Source organism: Nomascus leucogenys, chromosome 6 (assembly GCF_006542625.1).
Source record: "Nomascus leucogenys isolate Asia chromosome 6, Asia_NLE_v1, whole genome shotgun sequence".
In the NCBI taxonomy this organism is placed as follows: Eukaryota; Metazoa; Chordata; class Mammalia; order Primates; family Hylobatidae; genus Nomascus; species Nomascus leucogenys.
Window position 1 is genome coordinate 94,628,767 of NC_044386.1, and position 16,056 is coordinate 94,644,822.

The following is a 16,056-nucleotide window of genomic DNA, read 5'->3' on the forward strand; positions in this document are numbered from 1 at the left end:
GGCCTGATCACAGCTTAGTGCAGCCTGAACCTCCTGGGCTCAAGTCATCCTCCCACCTCAGCCTCCTGAGTAGGTGGGAACACAGGTGCGTGCCACCATGCCTGGAAAATTTTTTTTATTTGTCCTGCTCTGTTGCCCAGGTCAGTCTTGAACTCCTGGGCTCAAGTGATCCTCCAGCCTCTGCCTTCCAAAGTGTGGGAGGATTTCAGGCATAAGCGACCGTGCCCAGCCTCTGAGCTGAGTCTGAAAGGCCAACAGGAATTAGCAAGGAAAGCCAGACAAGCAGCCAAGGCAGACGGAGCGCATATTCCAAAGCGTGGAGGTGTGACCTGAAAGGAACCTTGGCTGGCTAGGGAGACAATCGGGACAATCAGGAGACATGCCAAAGCAAGAGTGGGGAACTGGAACCTGAGGGCACTGAGGAACCACAGGAGACTCCAAGCTAGGAGTAACCGGTTAGACACAGGCATTAGAAAGCTCTCTGTGGAGGCAGGCAGGGAATATTTCCTGCTGCCTCCAGCACCAAGCCTCCAATGGCTGGGCTTTGGCACAGCCAGAGTGAGACATCACAGTCCCACCCTCCCCGAGTCCAAGGCCCAGCAGTCCTGTTCCTGAGGCCTCTCTCCCACTGTGGCAGACCCACCTCCACACAAGCACCCATCTCACTGGAGGGCAATGGTCTGTTTGAAGTCTGGGAGACAGCACTGGGACCCATCTACTGCTGTACCCTCAATGCCAGCATAAAACCTAGAGATCTTCAATATGTGACAGAAGGAAGGATGGGAAGGAGAGAAGGAAAATCAGCCCATCCTAGCTGTTAGTTAATTAAAGAATGTTCCTCTCCTCTGCAGGAGTCCCTAAATCTTTTTTTTTTTTTTTTTTTTTTTTTTTTTTTTTTTTTTTTTTTTTTTTTGAGATACAGTCTCACTCTGTTGCCCAGGCTAGAGTGCAGAGGCATGACCTCAGCTCACTGCAACCTCTGCCTCCCGGGTTCAAGTGCCTCTGCCTCCTGAGTAGCTGGGATTACAGGCTTGTGCACCACGCCGGCTAATTTTTGTTTTTCAGTAGAGATGGGGTTTCCCCACGTTGGCCAGGCTGATCTCAAACTCCTGACCTTAAGTGATCTGTCTGCCTCAGCCTTCCCAAGTGCTGGGATTAAAGCCATGAGCCACCGCACCTGGCCAGGGTCCCTAAATTATTGTGCATGGTTTTTTGTTGTTGCTGTTGTTTTTCTAGCCAACAGGCCAGCAGATACAGTTTTCCAAAGGGGCCCAGTGAAAGCCTGCCCCACTTCTCAGTCTTAGGGCCTCCCCTCTGAGCAACTCTGATTTTCTCTGGAGGTAGTGGGGGGGCTCCTTTGGAGTCTGAGAGGCTCCCACTCCCTGCTCACTGTGGCAAAGCAGCAGGCTGCCCCCACCCCCAGCCTCCCATGCAGAAGGATGCCCTGATTTCCCAGTACACTTTTGGAAAGTGGCTCACCTCACCCCAATAAGACCCCATGGCTCTGTCCTCCTGCCCAGGTCCTATCCAACCCAGATCCCTACGATGCTCTGAGTCCATGCTGATGGCCACCGACACAGCCCAGCTTCAGGCTCTGCTTGCTTTAGTGGCAGCGGGTTCCTGAACAACAATTGTGTCTGAGCCCTCCCTCAGAAGGCACTGGAGTCACACAGTCCTCCAGGGACAATCCTAGCTCTCCATTTCTTGGCTATGTGGATAAGTGGCCTCCCCCTCCTCCTCTAGAGCTACTGTTACTGGTTGAGGGTAGTTGCCCAGGTTCCTGGTGTTTTGAACAAAGAATTGGACAAAAGGCACAAGCAAGGCAGCAAAACCTCCAGCAAGAGGCTCAGGAGCACTGGTTACAGAATTTTCTGGGGTTTATATACCCTTTAGAGGTTTCCCACTGTTTCACCCTGCAACTTTCTGATTGGCCCGCAACCAGTCTGATTGGTTGAAGAGTAGGCCCACGACCAGTCTGATGGGTTGCTGGAGGGGACCAATCAGAGGCACTTTCGCTTTCCAGCTGCCACTCAGCAACTGCCATACAGCAAAAGGAGGGATTCCAACTACCATGCAGCAACTGCCACCTAGAAAAAGGAGGGGTTGAAGAGTAGTCTCCGATATCCAGCACCAGTTGGCCTTAGGTTCCCTGCCTCCAGACCCTATTCTCCTGCAACATTACCACTGGTTGAAAGCTTACTACAAATCAAGCTGTGAACTCACTGGAGCCCTGTAGCAAGTCATGTCCCTGTAACGATGAGTGAGCTGAGAGCTAAGGGGCTTGCCTAAGCCACACAGGTCAGTAGATCAAACCTCAGCGTGCTTGTTTTTCAAACTCCTGCTTCATATGGTTGTAAGAATTAAATGAGATATCAATTATCTCATAGATAGACGTAGGAGCTCCATGCCCAACCACTGACACTGAGATATTCCTCTTCTGGGAGGGGAGAGGGAGCAACGAGGAAGTAGAGGGCAGACAGGGCAGCAAAAGCAGTCTGAGGGGCCTCTCTGGAGGAGGCAGTGTCTATAGCTGGGTCTGCAAGGATGGAAGGGGGCATTGCTGTGTGTCTTAGGGAAAGCTGCCACACTTCTCTGTTTCTCTGCCTGTAGAGTAGCTGCCAGCTCCACCTCACCCTCCTCTGGGGTAAGGGAGCTCCTCCAAGGAAGGAGATTTGTAAATAGCAGGTGTGGCCTCATTAGAGGGAGAACCATTGTTACTAATAACCACAACATAATGAGCCAAGGCTCAGGAGCTGACCTTTTACCTTGCATTCCCAGGGAGCCAGGAGAAGTAACCAGTGTCTGGGGTGGGATGGAAGAGGAGTGTGTGTGTCGCATGTGGAACCTGGGCAGACCTGGTGGTGGTGGGGGTAGGGTGGGGTGAGAAGAAACCTCCTTTTCTACACTACTTTCTGTGTTAACTCCACCCAGGAAGGCCATATAAGGACAGACTGTTCTCTTCTCTGATTTTATTCACACGATTCCTTCTGATTAGAATATCACATCTCTGCAAGACCACAGTCCTGTTAAAAACATGTGGAGCTCCCAAGGCAGTTATCTTGTATCGATTGCCTTCATTCTCTATAGGCTCCACACACGACCATTGGTACAGGGAGGAAAATGGCAAGGTCAGAGCCTTCAGGAGCTCATAGTCTGGGGACACTCTATGAGCTTCCTAGAGTTTACAAGCAATTTCCCACACTGATGTTGGCCGACACCACAGTTGCTAAGGCAGGTCTCTCACTGCTCCCTTTTGGCAATGAGGAAATTTGAGGCTCAGAAAGTTACAAAGTAGCTCCCAAGTCCCCCAGTGTTGCGTCCTTTCTTTGGCAGTCCAGGGTGTTTAAGTGATGCCCAAAAGGAATAGACATACTGTTGAGTGGGGCTGCTGTCTGTGTGAGGTGTCCCTGAATTAACACAAGGCTCAGCAGTGCTGCAAATCTTAACTAGCCCCTATTGTCTCAGATGGCTGCTCATCGTGGCCTGGTTGGGTCCCATTCCAACTCAGGGAAATTGAAGAGACCACTGGGCACATCTGAGCACACAACCTGAGCGTCCTAGACCCCAAGGGCTAAGAACACAGCCCTCCTTCCACCCCGCTAGTAGGGCAGGGACAGGGTCGCTGGCACGGTGCTGGAGGAGGAGGGGCGAGCAGAGTTGGTAAGGGGCAAGAGCAGTGAATAGCCTGTGACCCGCGGGGCTGCAGGCTGGGGTTAAGGGAATGATGTTTTGTGTGACCCCTAGCTGTCCGCACACAGATGTGTTTTCCTGTCGCTAAAGTGTGGCTGCAGGAAGAGCCCCAGGCTGGGAACCAGGAGATCTGGGATTTTGTCCCAGCCTGCTGTGTGACCTGGGGAAAGCCCCAACCCTCTCTGAGTGTCTCCTCCCTATATGGTTCCAGACTATATTTCTAAGGTCCTTCCAGCTCTAAATGAAGTGACACTCTCCCCCCACCCCTCGCCCCCGTTCCCCAGGTTACCTCACTTCCTCTTCCTCTTCCTACCTGCAGCACCCAGCCCCTCCTCCTCAGCTCCAGCTGCTCCAGCTGCTTGGTGATTCTTGGAACCTGCAGCCTCAGGCCTGCTCTGCTCTGACTCAGGCAGAACTTACCTTTGGGATCTGAGGGGATAGTTTTGCTTCATGAACTGACTCTGACCTTTGGCATGTCCACCTGCCCTCCCCTCCCCCACTGCGCATACCTGTTCCCAGTCCTCGGGCAGCCCAGGAGCTTCGAGGGACCAGATTCCTTCAGATAAAGTAGCAGCACTGAGGGGCTCTCATCCACAGTCAGATGGCCCAGGGAGAGGCACCCCTTCCCCCTCTCCAGCCTCTCTTTGCAACACACCATTCCTGGCTGGGCGTGCTTCACTCCACCCGCCTCACAGGCTGCGCGCCGGTCTGCCTCATGGAGGGAGCCTCACCCAGGCTACTTTGCACATCCCCCAGCACCCTCATTCCTGGCCCTTCCAGGGATGGGGAGATCGCCGCTTCCTCAGACAGTTGCCCTGCCCTAGCAGGAGTCTGGAAATTGCCCTCACTGAATACACCGAAATGAGGGGACAGATCAAGGAGCCCTTCTCCAGCCCCCTAATACACTAGTGCTGGACAGGGGAATGCCGGCACCTACTGTGTGCCAGATATTTGCAAACACCCTTTTCCGAGCTTACACCGCCACCGCTATGAGGAAGACAGAATTCCACTTTTGCAAATAAGGAAACTGAAGCTCAGCGAGGTCAAGTGGCAGGCGCAAGGTCACATCGCAGCAAGTGGCAGTGAATGAATGATCTAAGGGAGCGACTGAGGGCGCGTGACGGGCCCGCCGGGCACTAGTTCGTGGAGCGCGGCGGGTACGGGCGGTGCACAGCGCCCGCGGCCCGCTCCTGGCGAGCTGGCCCCACGCGGGCCCTCCGCACCCGCTGCCCACAGGAGCGCAGGCTCCCAGAGGCGGGGCCGGGCTCTGCCCCCACCCTGCGAGCCGCCCCGCCCCCGCCCCGCCCCCAGCCCGCCCCGCCCGGGACCGCAGACGGCGCCCGGCGGCGGCGCGAACGGCAGCGAGGAGGGTTGCTCCGGTCTTGGTGCTCAGTGCGACTTCCCGCGCAGGGCCCGGTTGGCCTAGGACCCGCGGCCTGAGAGACGCTGGAGGATGCGGACGCGGAGGCGGCCTGGGGTAGCGGCGGCGGGAGTCCTGGCGCTCTGCAGGTAGGAGCTCGCCCGCTCCGCGGGCGCGGAAACTTGGGCCGAGTTTGCGGGCGGCGCGTGGGGAAGGGGCGGGTGGCGCTGCCCCAGGGCGCCCCTACCGGCCGGCCCTGGGACGGAGCGCGCCGCGCCTGGGCCGAGGGGCTGCGGCTTCTGGCTGCCGCCGGCCCCCCGCGAACGGGCTGCGGGGCAGGGGTGGCGCTGCTGCTCCGACTTTCCCCGGACTTCGAGGCTCCCGGGGCCTGGTAGCGCTCTGGGTCTCCGGCGGAGAACAGGCGCCTAATCTGGCGAGAAGGAACTCAGGCCGAGCCCTCGGGCCTCCCGCAGGGCCCTGCTCACGTGGATTGCTGGGGGAGGGCGTTGAGGGGGAGGTATGGGGACAAGGGGGCACTGGAGGGCTCGGCCTGGGGGCGCCGGGCGCTGAGGCGCCGCGGGGCCCTGGACGCGCCCTGCTGGGATGGGACGGCCCTGCGGTTTTCTCGCCACCTCTTGACTCACCCCTCTGGCCTCAGCTCAGGCTGGCGGGATCGCCCTGAGGCGGAGGCTGCCCGGACCCTGCGGCCGGGCCGCCCCTGTTCCGGGACCTCCCGCCGGTCTGCGGGCGTCGGTGTGGGGCTGGGTGCGCGGGCCTGCCTGCGTGCACACGTGTGCCCGGGGCCCGAGCGAGGGGAGAGCGCAGTTCTGGAATGGCGTGTGTGCAGATGTGGGCCATGCACGTACGTGCAGGCACGGGTTTGTGTGCGTGGCGGCGGCCTGTGTGTCAGCCTGCTGGATGCATGTGCGTCTCGGCGCCGCCGGGAGGGGCTTAGGGACACCCGGAAGCCCGCCAGGTCGAGTGCAGCGGCAGCCTCAAAGCGAAGTCGGCTGTGGGCCCTAGGCACCACAGTTATGCTCAGGGCGGGTAGGGGAAAGGGGATAGAGTCCGATCCCGTTCGCTTTCCCCTCCACCGGAGACTTTGGGCTGCCCCAGGTTGGGTTGTAGCGTCTGGAGGGCCCAGAGCCTCAGGTAGGGAAGGTGGGAGATGGGAGAACACTCGGCGAGGCCCGATCCATCCCTCCAGGAGAATCCAGATGCTGGCCACAATTGGGCAGGAATCGCGCTCTTCTTCCTTGTCTTTGCCATCGGCCATACCGAGGCTCCTAGAAGGTGAAAGTGGGAACAGAGAGCTGTTTCCTTTCCCACTGCGTAAGGCAGGGGCGGTGCTGCGGTGGTGGGCTCTTCTCCGGGACCCTGGCCTGGGTGCTGGTTGAGTGAAGTTGGAGCTTGGCAGAGGATCAACAGAGCTGCCTCTCAAGGATGACCTGAGCCTGCTCCCTGGGCACCTGCCCTGTCCGAGAGCTTGCTTGCCTCAGTATGGGTCAGGGAAGGAGGCACCTACATTTTGGCAACTGTCTTGAGTGGAGGAGGAGTCTCCCTTGAGGGAGTGTATCCTGGGCTTTCCACCTCCTACTGGCAGGAGATCAGGTCATTCCCACACCCCTAAGAGTTCTCTATTGGCTCCCTGAAGCCACCACCCCTCCCACAAAGACTCCTGAGGGTCCCAGATGGTCTCCTGTCTATTGGCTGGGTCCCAGATAGGGGCCTCAAGAAGTCTCCAGAGCGAAGGGTATTCCATGGGCTGAGACCCAGGAGAGAGGGACTCCTGGGGTGGGAGTGGGGACCCAGCAGACCCCAAGGAGCATGTGGGGGAGGTGAGACCAAAGTCAGTACTTAACCCAGAGTGTCCCAAGGGAGGGGGTGGGGAGGATCCACACTTCAAAACCCTACAGTTCCTTCTCACAGCATTGCTGTGGAGTGAGATGGGGGCTTTCACCCCTCGACAGCAGGTTTCTACCATAGGACACTGCTGTTGGCACTGTCACCTGTGTCCTAATGGCCCCTCCATGTCTTCTCTAGGCTGGCCTGAGGTGTGGGGTTCTGTCCAGGAGATGAACCAGCTTTTGCTTGCTGAGTCTGCCTTGGTGGAAGTGGGCATTGGCCCCCACACTAGCCTTGCCTTTCCTAGCCCCAAATTGTGCCGGTCTAACTCAGCCTGTGGCTGTCATTGGCTCCAACCAGAAGAGGCAAGGAGAGGGCTGGTCCTTGCTTGCCAGTCACTGAAACCTGTGACACTTTGCCCTAATCATAGCAAGATTGAGCTAGGTGGTCCTTTCTAAGCTACTGAGAGTTTCCAGGAGCAGGGTGCTGGCTGGGGGAGGTAGAGGTAGGTCAGTGTGGCCCCAGCAGATGGGCTTCAGATGAGCCCCTCACGGGTTACTGGGTGCCTGCTGCCCTGAGGGGCCTCAGTCCCCATCCTTCCTTGGTCTTGTCTTAGAGCTTTGTCTTTTTTTCAGCACGTAGTTTTTCCATCAATACAATGGGAGTAGTGGCTAAGTAGCACTCTGTGGCCCCTGGGGCCTCCCTCCCTGGACTTTTTTCTTTTCTTTTTTCTTTTTTTTTTTTTTGAGGTGGAGTCTTGCTCTGTTGCCCAGGCTGGAAGTGCAGTAGCACAATCTTGGCTCACTGCAACCTCTGCCTCCTAAGTTCAAGCAATTCTTCTGCCTCAGCCTTCTGCGTAGCTGGGATTACAGGCATGCACAACCATGCCTGGCTAATTTTTTTGTATTTTTAGTAGAGACAGCGTTTCACCATGTTGGTCAGGTTGGTCTTGAACTCCTGACCTCAAAATGATCCACCCACCTCGGCCTCCCAAAGTGCTGGGATTACAGGTGTGAGCCACAGCACCTAGCCACCTCCCTGGACTTTCACACACGCCCCTGACGCTGTCTTGCCCCTGCCCCGCCATGTGCCTAGGAATCACCATCTGCAGCTTGGGGGCTGGGGGTGGATCCGGGCTCCTCATGCTCTGGGACCTTCCTACTGGTGCTGCAGCACCATCTGCTGGGCTGCCCTGACTCCTGCGGAGGGGGAGGAGTGGGGCGAGAGGGGTGTGGCTTGTACAGACTGATGTCCCCAGTTACCTCTCCTAGGGGACTGCTCTCCAGAGCCAAGTCTAGTATCTCAGCATTGGCTTTGGGCCTAGGGACCTGGGCTGGAGGCCCGACTCTGCCATTTTTGACAAGATCAGCAGGTCAGAGGAGTGTCACAAGAAATCTGTGAATTTGTAGACAATACTCAGATTCCATGTTTTGGCTGCAGTGGGCATCACTGTGGCATCTTGGAATAGGACCCTGTGGTGGGAGGCAGGAGGCCTGCTTCTCGTTGTGTCTATTTCATTGGTGACTTTGGGATGAATGGATCTCCTCATCTGTATATGAGGGGGTGGCGGCAGGGTATGTCAAGTGACCCTCAGACCCAGTGCCCCTACAAATTCTGAAATCCCAAGAAGGAGGGGGTCTTGGGAGTTGTATGGAGGAAAATCGAACAGAAGGGGCTCCTGGAGTGGGGGTGGGTGGGGGTTCTGTGTAGAATAATTCATTAAACAAAGGGTTCTGCAGCTTAAAATATACGAGTTGGGGTCAGGTGCAGTAGGTGGTTCATGCCTGTGATCTCAGCACTTTGGGAGGCCAAGATGGGAGGATCACTTGAGTCCAGGAGTTCAAGACCAGCCTGGGCAACATAGTAAGACCCTGTTTCTACAGAAAATACTAAAATTAGCTGGGCGTGGTAGCAGGCGACTGTGGTCCCAGCTCCTTGGGAGCTGGGAGAATCACTTGAGCCCAGGAGGTTGAGACTGCGGTGAGCCAAGTTCATGTCATTGTACTCCAGCCCGGGCAACAGAGTGAGATCCTGCCTCAAAAAAATACATATGGCCGGGCGCGGTGGCTCACGCTTGTAATCCCAGCACTTTGGGAGGCCGAGGCCGGCGGATCACGAGGTCAGGAGATCGAGACCACGGTGAAACCCCGTCTCTACCAAAAATACAAAAAATTAGCCGGGCGTGGTGGCGGGTGCCTGTAGTCCCAGCTACTCGGGGAGGCTGAGGCAGAAGAATGGCGTGAACCCGGGAGGCGGAGCTTGCAGTGAGCCGAGATCGCGCCACTGCACTCCAGCCTGGGTGACAGAGCAAGACTCCGTCTCAAAAAAAAAAAAAAAAAAAAAAAAAATACACACACGAATTGGAAACCACTGTTGTGTGGCTCATGCATTCACAGTCTTAACTGAGCATCAATTAAGTGCCAGGTTCTTAGGTGTAGCAGTGAGCTGATGAGAGCAGCAGCCCTCTGTTGCTTTGCCTGTAGCCTGTTTTCCTGACAGCCCCTGCCTTTCTCCCTCTATCCCAGGTCAGAAGTTGAGTAGCAGGGGCCTAGGAGGGCTCGAAGCCTTCACAGCAATGGCAGAGAAGCGACCCCTGAGAACCCTGGGGCCTGTGATGTATGGCAAGCTGCCCCGCTTAGAGACAGACTCGGGGCCCGAGCACAGCCTGCCCCACTCTGTTGGTAACCAGGATCCCTGCACCTACAAGGGGTCCTACTTCTCCTGCCCCATGGCGGGTACTCCCAAGGCCGAGTCTGAGCAGTTGGTGTCCTGGACCCCCTACCCACCCTTGTACTCTACCGGTATGGCAGGACCCCCACTTCAGGCGGACAGCCTGCTGACCAACTGCCTGTTCTACCGCTCGCCAGCAGAAGGCCCTGAGAAGATGCAGGACTCCAGCCCTGTTGAGCTCCTGCCCTTCAGTCCCCAGGCTCACTCCTACCCAGGCCCACCACTGGCAGCGCCCAAACCTGTCTACCGCAACCCTCTGTGCTATGGGCTCTCAACTTGCCTGGGGGAAGGAGCAGTGAAGAGGCCACTGGATGTTGACTGGACTCTGGCGACTGGGCCCCTGTTGCCCTCAGCTGACCCACCCTGCTCTCTGGCCCCAGCTCCTAGCAAGGGCCAGACCCTGGATGGCACCTTCTTGCGGGCGATGCCAGCTGAGGGGTCCAGTAAAGATTCCTCGGGGAGCTTCTCCCCATGCCAGCCCTTCCTGGAGAAATATCAGACCATCCACAGCACAGGCTTCCTGGCCTCCAGGTACACAGGTCCTTACCCTAGGAACTCCAAGCAAGCAATGTCTGAGGGGCCCTCAAGTCCTTGGACCCAGCTGGCCCAGCCCCTGGGGCCACCCTGTCAGGACACCGGGCCCACCCACTACCCACCACCCCACCACCCACCATCCCATCCTCCACAGGCCCTGCCTTGCCCTCCAGCCTGTCGCCACCCAGAGAAGCAGGGCAGCTACAGCCCAGCACTCCCACTGCAGCCTCTGGGGGGCCACAAGGGGACTGGGTACCAGGCTGGTGGGCTGGGCAGCCCCTACCTGAGGCAGCAGGCAGCCCAGGCACCTTACATTCCCCCACTGGGGCTGGACGCTTACCCCTACCCCTCTGCCCCTCTCCCAGCACCCTCTCCAGGCCTCAAGCTGGAGCCACCTCTCGCTTCACGGTGCCCATTGGACTTTGCCCCCCAGACACTGAGTTTTCCTTATGCCCGGGATGACCTCTCTCTCTATGGAGCATCCCCTGGGCTTGGAGGGACACCACCTTCCCAGAACAATGTGCGGGCTGTACCACAGCCTGGTGCCTTCCAGAGGGCATGCCAGCCTTTGCCAGCAAGCCAGCCCTGCTCAGAGCCTGTGAGGCCTGCACAGGAAGCCGAAGAGAAGACCTGGCTGCCCAGCTGCAGGAAAGAGAAGCTCCAGCCCCGGCTCAGTGAGCACTCTGGGCTGCCCATCGTCATTCGAGACAGCCCAGTTCCCTGTACCCCCCCAGCATTGCCCCCCTGTGCCCGGGAGTGCCAGTCTCTTCCACAGAAGGAGGGCACAAGGCCACCCAGCTCTCCACCAATGCCTGTCATTGACAATGTCTTCAGCCTGGCCCCCTACCGTGACTATCTGGATGTGCCAGCACCCGAGGCCACAACTGAGCCTGACTCTGCCACAGCTGAGCCTGACTCAGCCCCAGCCACCAGTGAAGGTCAGGACAAAGGCTGCAGGGGGACCCTGCCCACCCAGGAGGGCCCCTCAGGGAGTAAGCCCCTAAGAGGCTCACTTAAGGAGGAGGTAGCCCTGGATTTGAGTGTGAGGAAGCCCACGGCAGAGGCCTCCCCTGTCAAGGCATCCCGTTCTGTGGAGCATGCCAAGCCTACTGCAGCCATGGATGTGCCAGATGTGGGCAACATGGTGTCAGATCTGCCAGGCCTGAAAAAGATAGACACAGAAGCACCAGGCTTGCCTGGGGTGCCAGTGACCACAGATGCCATGCCAAGGACCAACTTCCACAGCTCTGTGGCCTTCATGTTCCGAAAGTTCAAGATCCTCCGTCCGGCACCTTTGCCTGCAGCCATGGTCCCGTCCACGCCCACCTCAGCTCCTGCTCCCACACAGCCTGCACCCACCCCCACATCTGGGCCCATTGGACTGCGGATTCTCGCTCAACAGCCCTTGTCCGTAACCTGCTTCAGCCTGGCACTGCCCAGCCCTCCAGCCGTAGCTGTGGCCTCCCCTGCCCCTGGAGCTCAGGCTCCAGCTTCGGCCCGGGATCCGGCTCCAACTTCAGCTCCAGCTCCAGTTGCAGGCCCTGCTCCGGCATCTACTTCAGCCCCAGGGGACTCCCCGGAGCAGCATTTTACAGGACTACACGCGTCCCTGTGTGATGCTATTTCTGGCTCCGTGGCCCACTCTCCTCCAGAGAAGCTTCGTGAGTGGCTAGAGACGGCTGGGCCCTGGGGCCAGGCTGCGTGGCAGGACTGCCAGGGTGTGCAGGGGATGCTGGCCAAGCTGCTGTCCCAGCTGCAGCGCTTCGATCGCACCCACCGGTGCCCCTTCCCCCATGTGGTGCGAGCTGGCGCCATCTTCGTACCCATCCACCTGGTGAAGGAGCGGCTCTTCCCTCGGCTGCCACCCGCTTCTGTGGACCATGTGCTGCAGGAGCATCGTGTGGAGCTGCGGCCCACCACGCTATCGGAGGAGCGGGCACTGCGGGAGCTCGCCCTGCCCGGCTGCACGTCACGCATGCTGAAGTTACTGGCACTGCGCCAGCTGCCCGACATTTACCCCGACCTTCTCGGCCTGCAGTGGCGCGACTGTGTACGCCGCCAGCTGGGTGAGCATGGGGCAGCCCCAGTGGCCACCGGAGCTGTGTGAGCAAGAGACAGGTGTGTGTGCTGTGTGAGTGCGTCACAGCTGGGGCTGAGTGATTCCAAGGACTCCTGCCCGGGTAGGGGGCTTTAGGGTGGGCTCTAGGTACCCCCACCCCTTGACCCTCCAGACATCAGTGAGCACCTTCATAGCCTCCTTTGTAGGCTTCTGAACATGCCAGCTGCTCTGTCCCCAGGGAAACTCCTCGGCCTCCCCTGGTGCCGCACCTTCTTGGATTCCCTCCTCCTCTGCCTGTGCCTTCTCCATCTTTGGTGCAGTGTTTCCGGCGCTCTGGTTAGGCCCTGTTTTCTAGCTGAGATCATTTCCCTGATCTCCAGCCTAGCCTCCCCTTTGTGAGCTCTAGCCCTAAATAACCCACTGCATGCTGGGCCTCAGCCCCTGGGTCTGTCTCCCACACTGAACTCATCCCAAATCACACTCCCGAGCCTTCCCCTCAGCTCACTTCCCACCCCCAGTTCTTTTCCGTGTCAGTGAAGGGCACCCCCTTTCACAGAGTTTCTCATGCTGGAGACCTGGTGAGGGCCACAGTTGCTTTTTTGAACGTGTAGTTTTGCAGTCCTCCCCAGCCCTTACATAGACAGAAGTGTGCCCATACGTCGCATTGTTTTGTGGTTTGCTTTTCCTCTACTAAATGATGTCTCATGCCTGCTGTTCTCCAGCTTGTTTTCTTTTCATGTCCTGGAGGACCACACAACTGCCGAAGTGTTGTGTGGCGTGTATGACCACACTTCTTCGGCTAGGGATCTGGTGATGGGACCAAGTAGATTCTGTCATTGCCCCTCCTGCGTCAGTACACCTGGCATCATGGCAGCCTGAGGCCCCCTCTAGTTTTTCTCTCCCTGCTGCCTCCAACTCCACCCTCTCCCATTTCCACCGCCCAGCCTCTTCCCTGTAGAAACTGTTCCTAGTTCCATCCCCATAGTGGCAGCCTTGCCACGGGCCCTTACCTGCCTGTGGCAGTGAGGTGCAGATGAGCTTAGGGGCTGGCTGACCACAATCCCTGATCCCTGAATACTTAAAAATTGGAGCAGATGCCTTAATGAGATGCAAAGGAAATCCAGACTCAGGCGATCTGTTACTGAGTGAGGGTCCCACATCCCTCAGGGCTGGGCTGCCCAGCTCAGTCCTCTCCCCATACAGTTGGGCTGTCTGGGGCCCAGAGAGGGTCAGGTCCGTTTCTCCTGGGCTGCCTGATCGGCAGTGGAGTCTGGGCACTCCACACAGTCCGAGGCTGCTCTGACTGGAGCTTGCAACAATCGGAGGGGCCTGGGAAGGAAGTGATTGAGACCAGGCTTCTGGCCTCTGGCTGAATTTTGTTGCCCCTGTCCTCACTCCCTCCCACCTTGGGGGCCGTTTGTCTCTGTGTGCCCCTAGACAGTTATCCCTGCCTTTCTTTCTTGTGGGTGGGTTCCTGTGCTCCCCCAGCATGGCTCCTAGGGCAATCCCTACCTGGGCTCAGCCTCGGGCTTGGGCTTGGTCTCTGGGGCTGGTATGGCAGAAACATGATGGCTGTCTTATATATGGCAGGGTCCTCTGTTCCCATGCCTCAGTTTTCCATCTGGACAATGGGTATTGGACCAGGCCAATGGTTCCTGACCTGCTGAGCCCCTTTGCTCTCATCCTTGTACCCAAACAGCCTCTCCTGAGCGGTGCCGTCATCAGATAGAGTTCTGGTGTCACCTGGGGAGAAGCACATCTTTTTTGCTTGGATGGTCTGGCCAGTGGGCATGTGTGGGGAAGAGTTGTGATGCCAACCTGACTTGTGGCAGAGCAGAACCACTGTTTGGATGGCTTTGGAAGCCAGGAGGTGGGACCTGAGGGTATGGGATTTACAGGCTGACTATGTGTTCGTTTTCCAGGTGACTTTGACACTGAGGCTGGAGCTGTGTCCTCCTCAGAGCCCGCTGTGGCCAGAGATGAGCCAGAGAGCCTAGCCCTGGCTCGGAAGTCACCGGCCCCCAAGATCAGGAAGCCAGGCAGGAAGCCACCAACCCCTGGCCTGGAGAAAGCAGAGGCAGCTGCTGGGGAAGAGTCCTGTGGTGCCTCCCCTACCCCTGCTGCCAGTGCCAGCCCACCTGGCCCCACACTGAAGGCCCGCTTCCGCAGTCTGCTGGAGACCGCCTGGCTCAATGGCCTGGCTCTGCCCACCTGGGGCCACAAGTCCTCAAGACCAGACCGGCCCTCACCCTGCCCACAGCTGCTGGACAGCCAGAGCCATCACCTGTAGCACTGGTTGCCGGTGCTGTGTGTATAGCAGTCACTCTCCACCCTTCCCTTCTGCCTGCCCCGGGGCCACGAGTGGATGCTGGGGCCGTGGCTGCTCCCCTGGAGGGGTTCCATCTCTGACCCTGGGGCCCACTCAGGGTGGGCTGAAGAGCCCCTGAGCTTTTAACGTGAGGGTCTTTATTGGATAGGACTACTCCCTATTTCTTGCCTAGAGAACACACATGGGCTTTGGAGCCTGACAGACTTGGGCTTGAATCCTGACTTGTGTTCTTGCTGCAGGACCTGGGCAAGAAACTACACCTCTGCTGAGCCCTCATTCCCCATGTGTAAAATGGGACAACGCAACCTACCTCACAGGGTTGTTGTGGGGATGCTGCCTGATACATACCCTGTCACCATTTGGTCTCTGCTTCCTCTCTGGGACAGGGCCTAGAATTGGAGGCAGAGAAGCTTCCTATAGAAAGTCTTTGTGTGTCCTAGGACTTGGCTATCGTAGAGTGGTACCTTAGGCAGTGGATGTGACTCACACTTTCAAGAGTCACCCCCCAGCACTTGGGGTTGGGTTGGCCCCACTCCAGCCTGGAGCTCCCTGAGGGAGCCTGCACTCCCTGCTCCCAATCCCCGCTATTGGTGCAGGGATGCAGCCTGGAGCTGGCGTCCTTGTTCTGGGCCTGCTGCTGCCACCCCAGGAGGCCCCAGGCCTGTCCTGAATTGACATCAGTGCTTCCCTGAACTGCCTCCCCCACCCCTGGCATTATCCCAGGAAACTTACGTTTTCTAGAAGCTAAGCAGCTGCTGGGACTCAGGGACTGGTGCAGGTAGGCTGAGTGGCAGCTCAGTCCTAGAAGGTCTCTGAAGATCTGGACTGAGGACCCTCCTGCTCCCCAAGCCAGAGCCCATCAGCCAGGCCTGCTGTGAGCCACGTGCCTACGGAGTGCTGAGCTGAACCAAAGGCTGGCAAGTTCTGGGCCTTATTTAAGGGATTGCGATGAGCCAATGGGCCCTGGAGGCAGCCCATTAAAGTGTCTGGCTTGTTTTTGGAAGTGGGGCCTGTCCGTGTGTTTGGGGATGGTGGGTTTCATGTTCCATCACTGTGTGCCTAGGCCTTTGCTCACAGGCTGCTCTCCCTGCTCCCAGTCCAGAAGGTGCTCCTGCACCCTCATGCAGATGGCTGTGACTCTGTGGACCCCTCTCACACACATGCTTGCTCTAGGAAAGCTCTCTCCTGAGACCCTGTGGGTCCTGGTGGTTGTTGGTCCGTGGGCTACTAGTAGCCTGGTGAGAAATGCTGGTCATTAGACCCCAGCACGTTCCCCTCTCCCAGGGCCAAACATGTCTTTCATGGTCCGGGTAGAACTGTTACAGCCTCCGCATTGCTAGTGACCATGCATCCCACTGACCTTAGCTTGGGGGCGGGGGGGGGTAGTGTGCTGGGCCCACCCTCTAGAGACCCTGCCCCTGCTGGGCTCTGCTTCCCCAGAGGCTTGTTCTCAGGGCAGCTAAGGTAGCTTCCTGGGCCTGTCTTCCCACTCCCCCTGGGCCAGGGGCC

The 16,056-nt window shown here is 58.1% G+C and overlaps 1 protein-coding gene across 1 annotated transcript; it reads left to right on the plus strand.

Annotated features, from left to right (window-relative positions):
• The first annotated feature begins 5,019 nt into the window (after positions 1–5,019).
• On the plus strand, positions 5,020–15,550 carry C6H15orf39 (chromosome 6 C15orf39 homolog). Its single transcript, XM_030814786.1, has 3 exons — positions 5,020–5,199; positions 9,421–12,225; positions 14,141–15,550. Exons 2-3 carry the CDS (start codon positions 9,471–9,473, stop codon positions 14,506–14,508), a joined length of 3,123 nt encoding a protein of 1,040 aa, XP_030670646.1. The 5' UTR covers positions 5,020–5,199; positions 9,421–9,470; the 3' UTR covers positions 14,509–15,550.
• Positions 15,551–16,056: the final 506 nt, after the last annotated feature.

Coding starts and splice junctions, on each gene's coding strand:
- C6H15orf39 (XM_030814786.1), top strand. CDS start 9,471: ATGGCAGAGAAGCGACCCCTGAGAACCCTGGGGCCTGTGATGTATGGC. Junction 12,226..14,140: donor CTGTGTACGCCGCCAGCTGG/GTGAGCATGGGG, acceptor TTCGTTTTCCAG/GTGACTTTGACACTGAGGCT.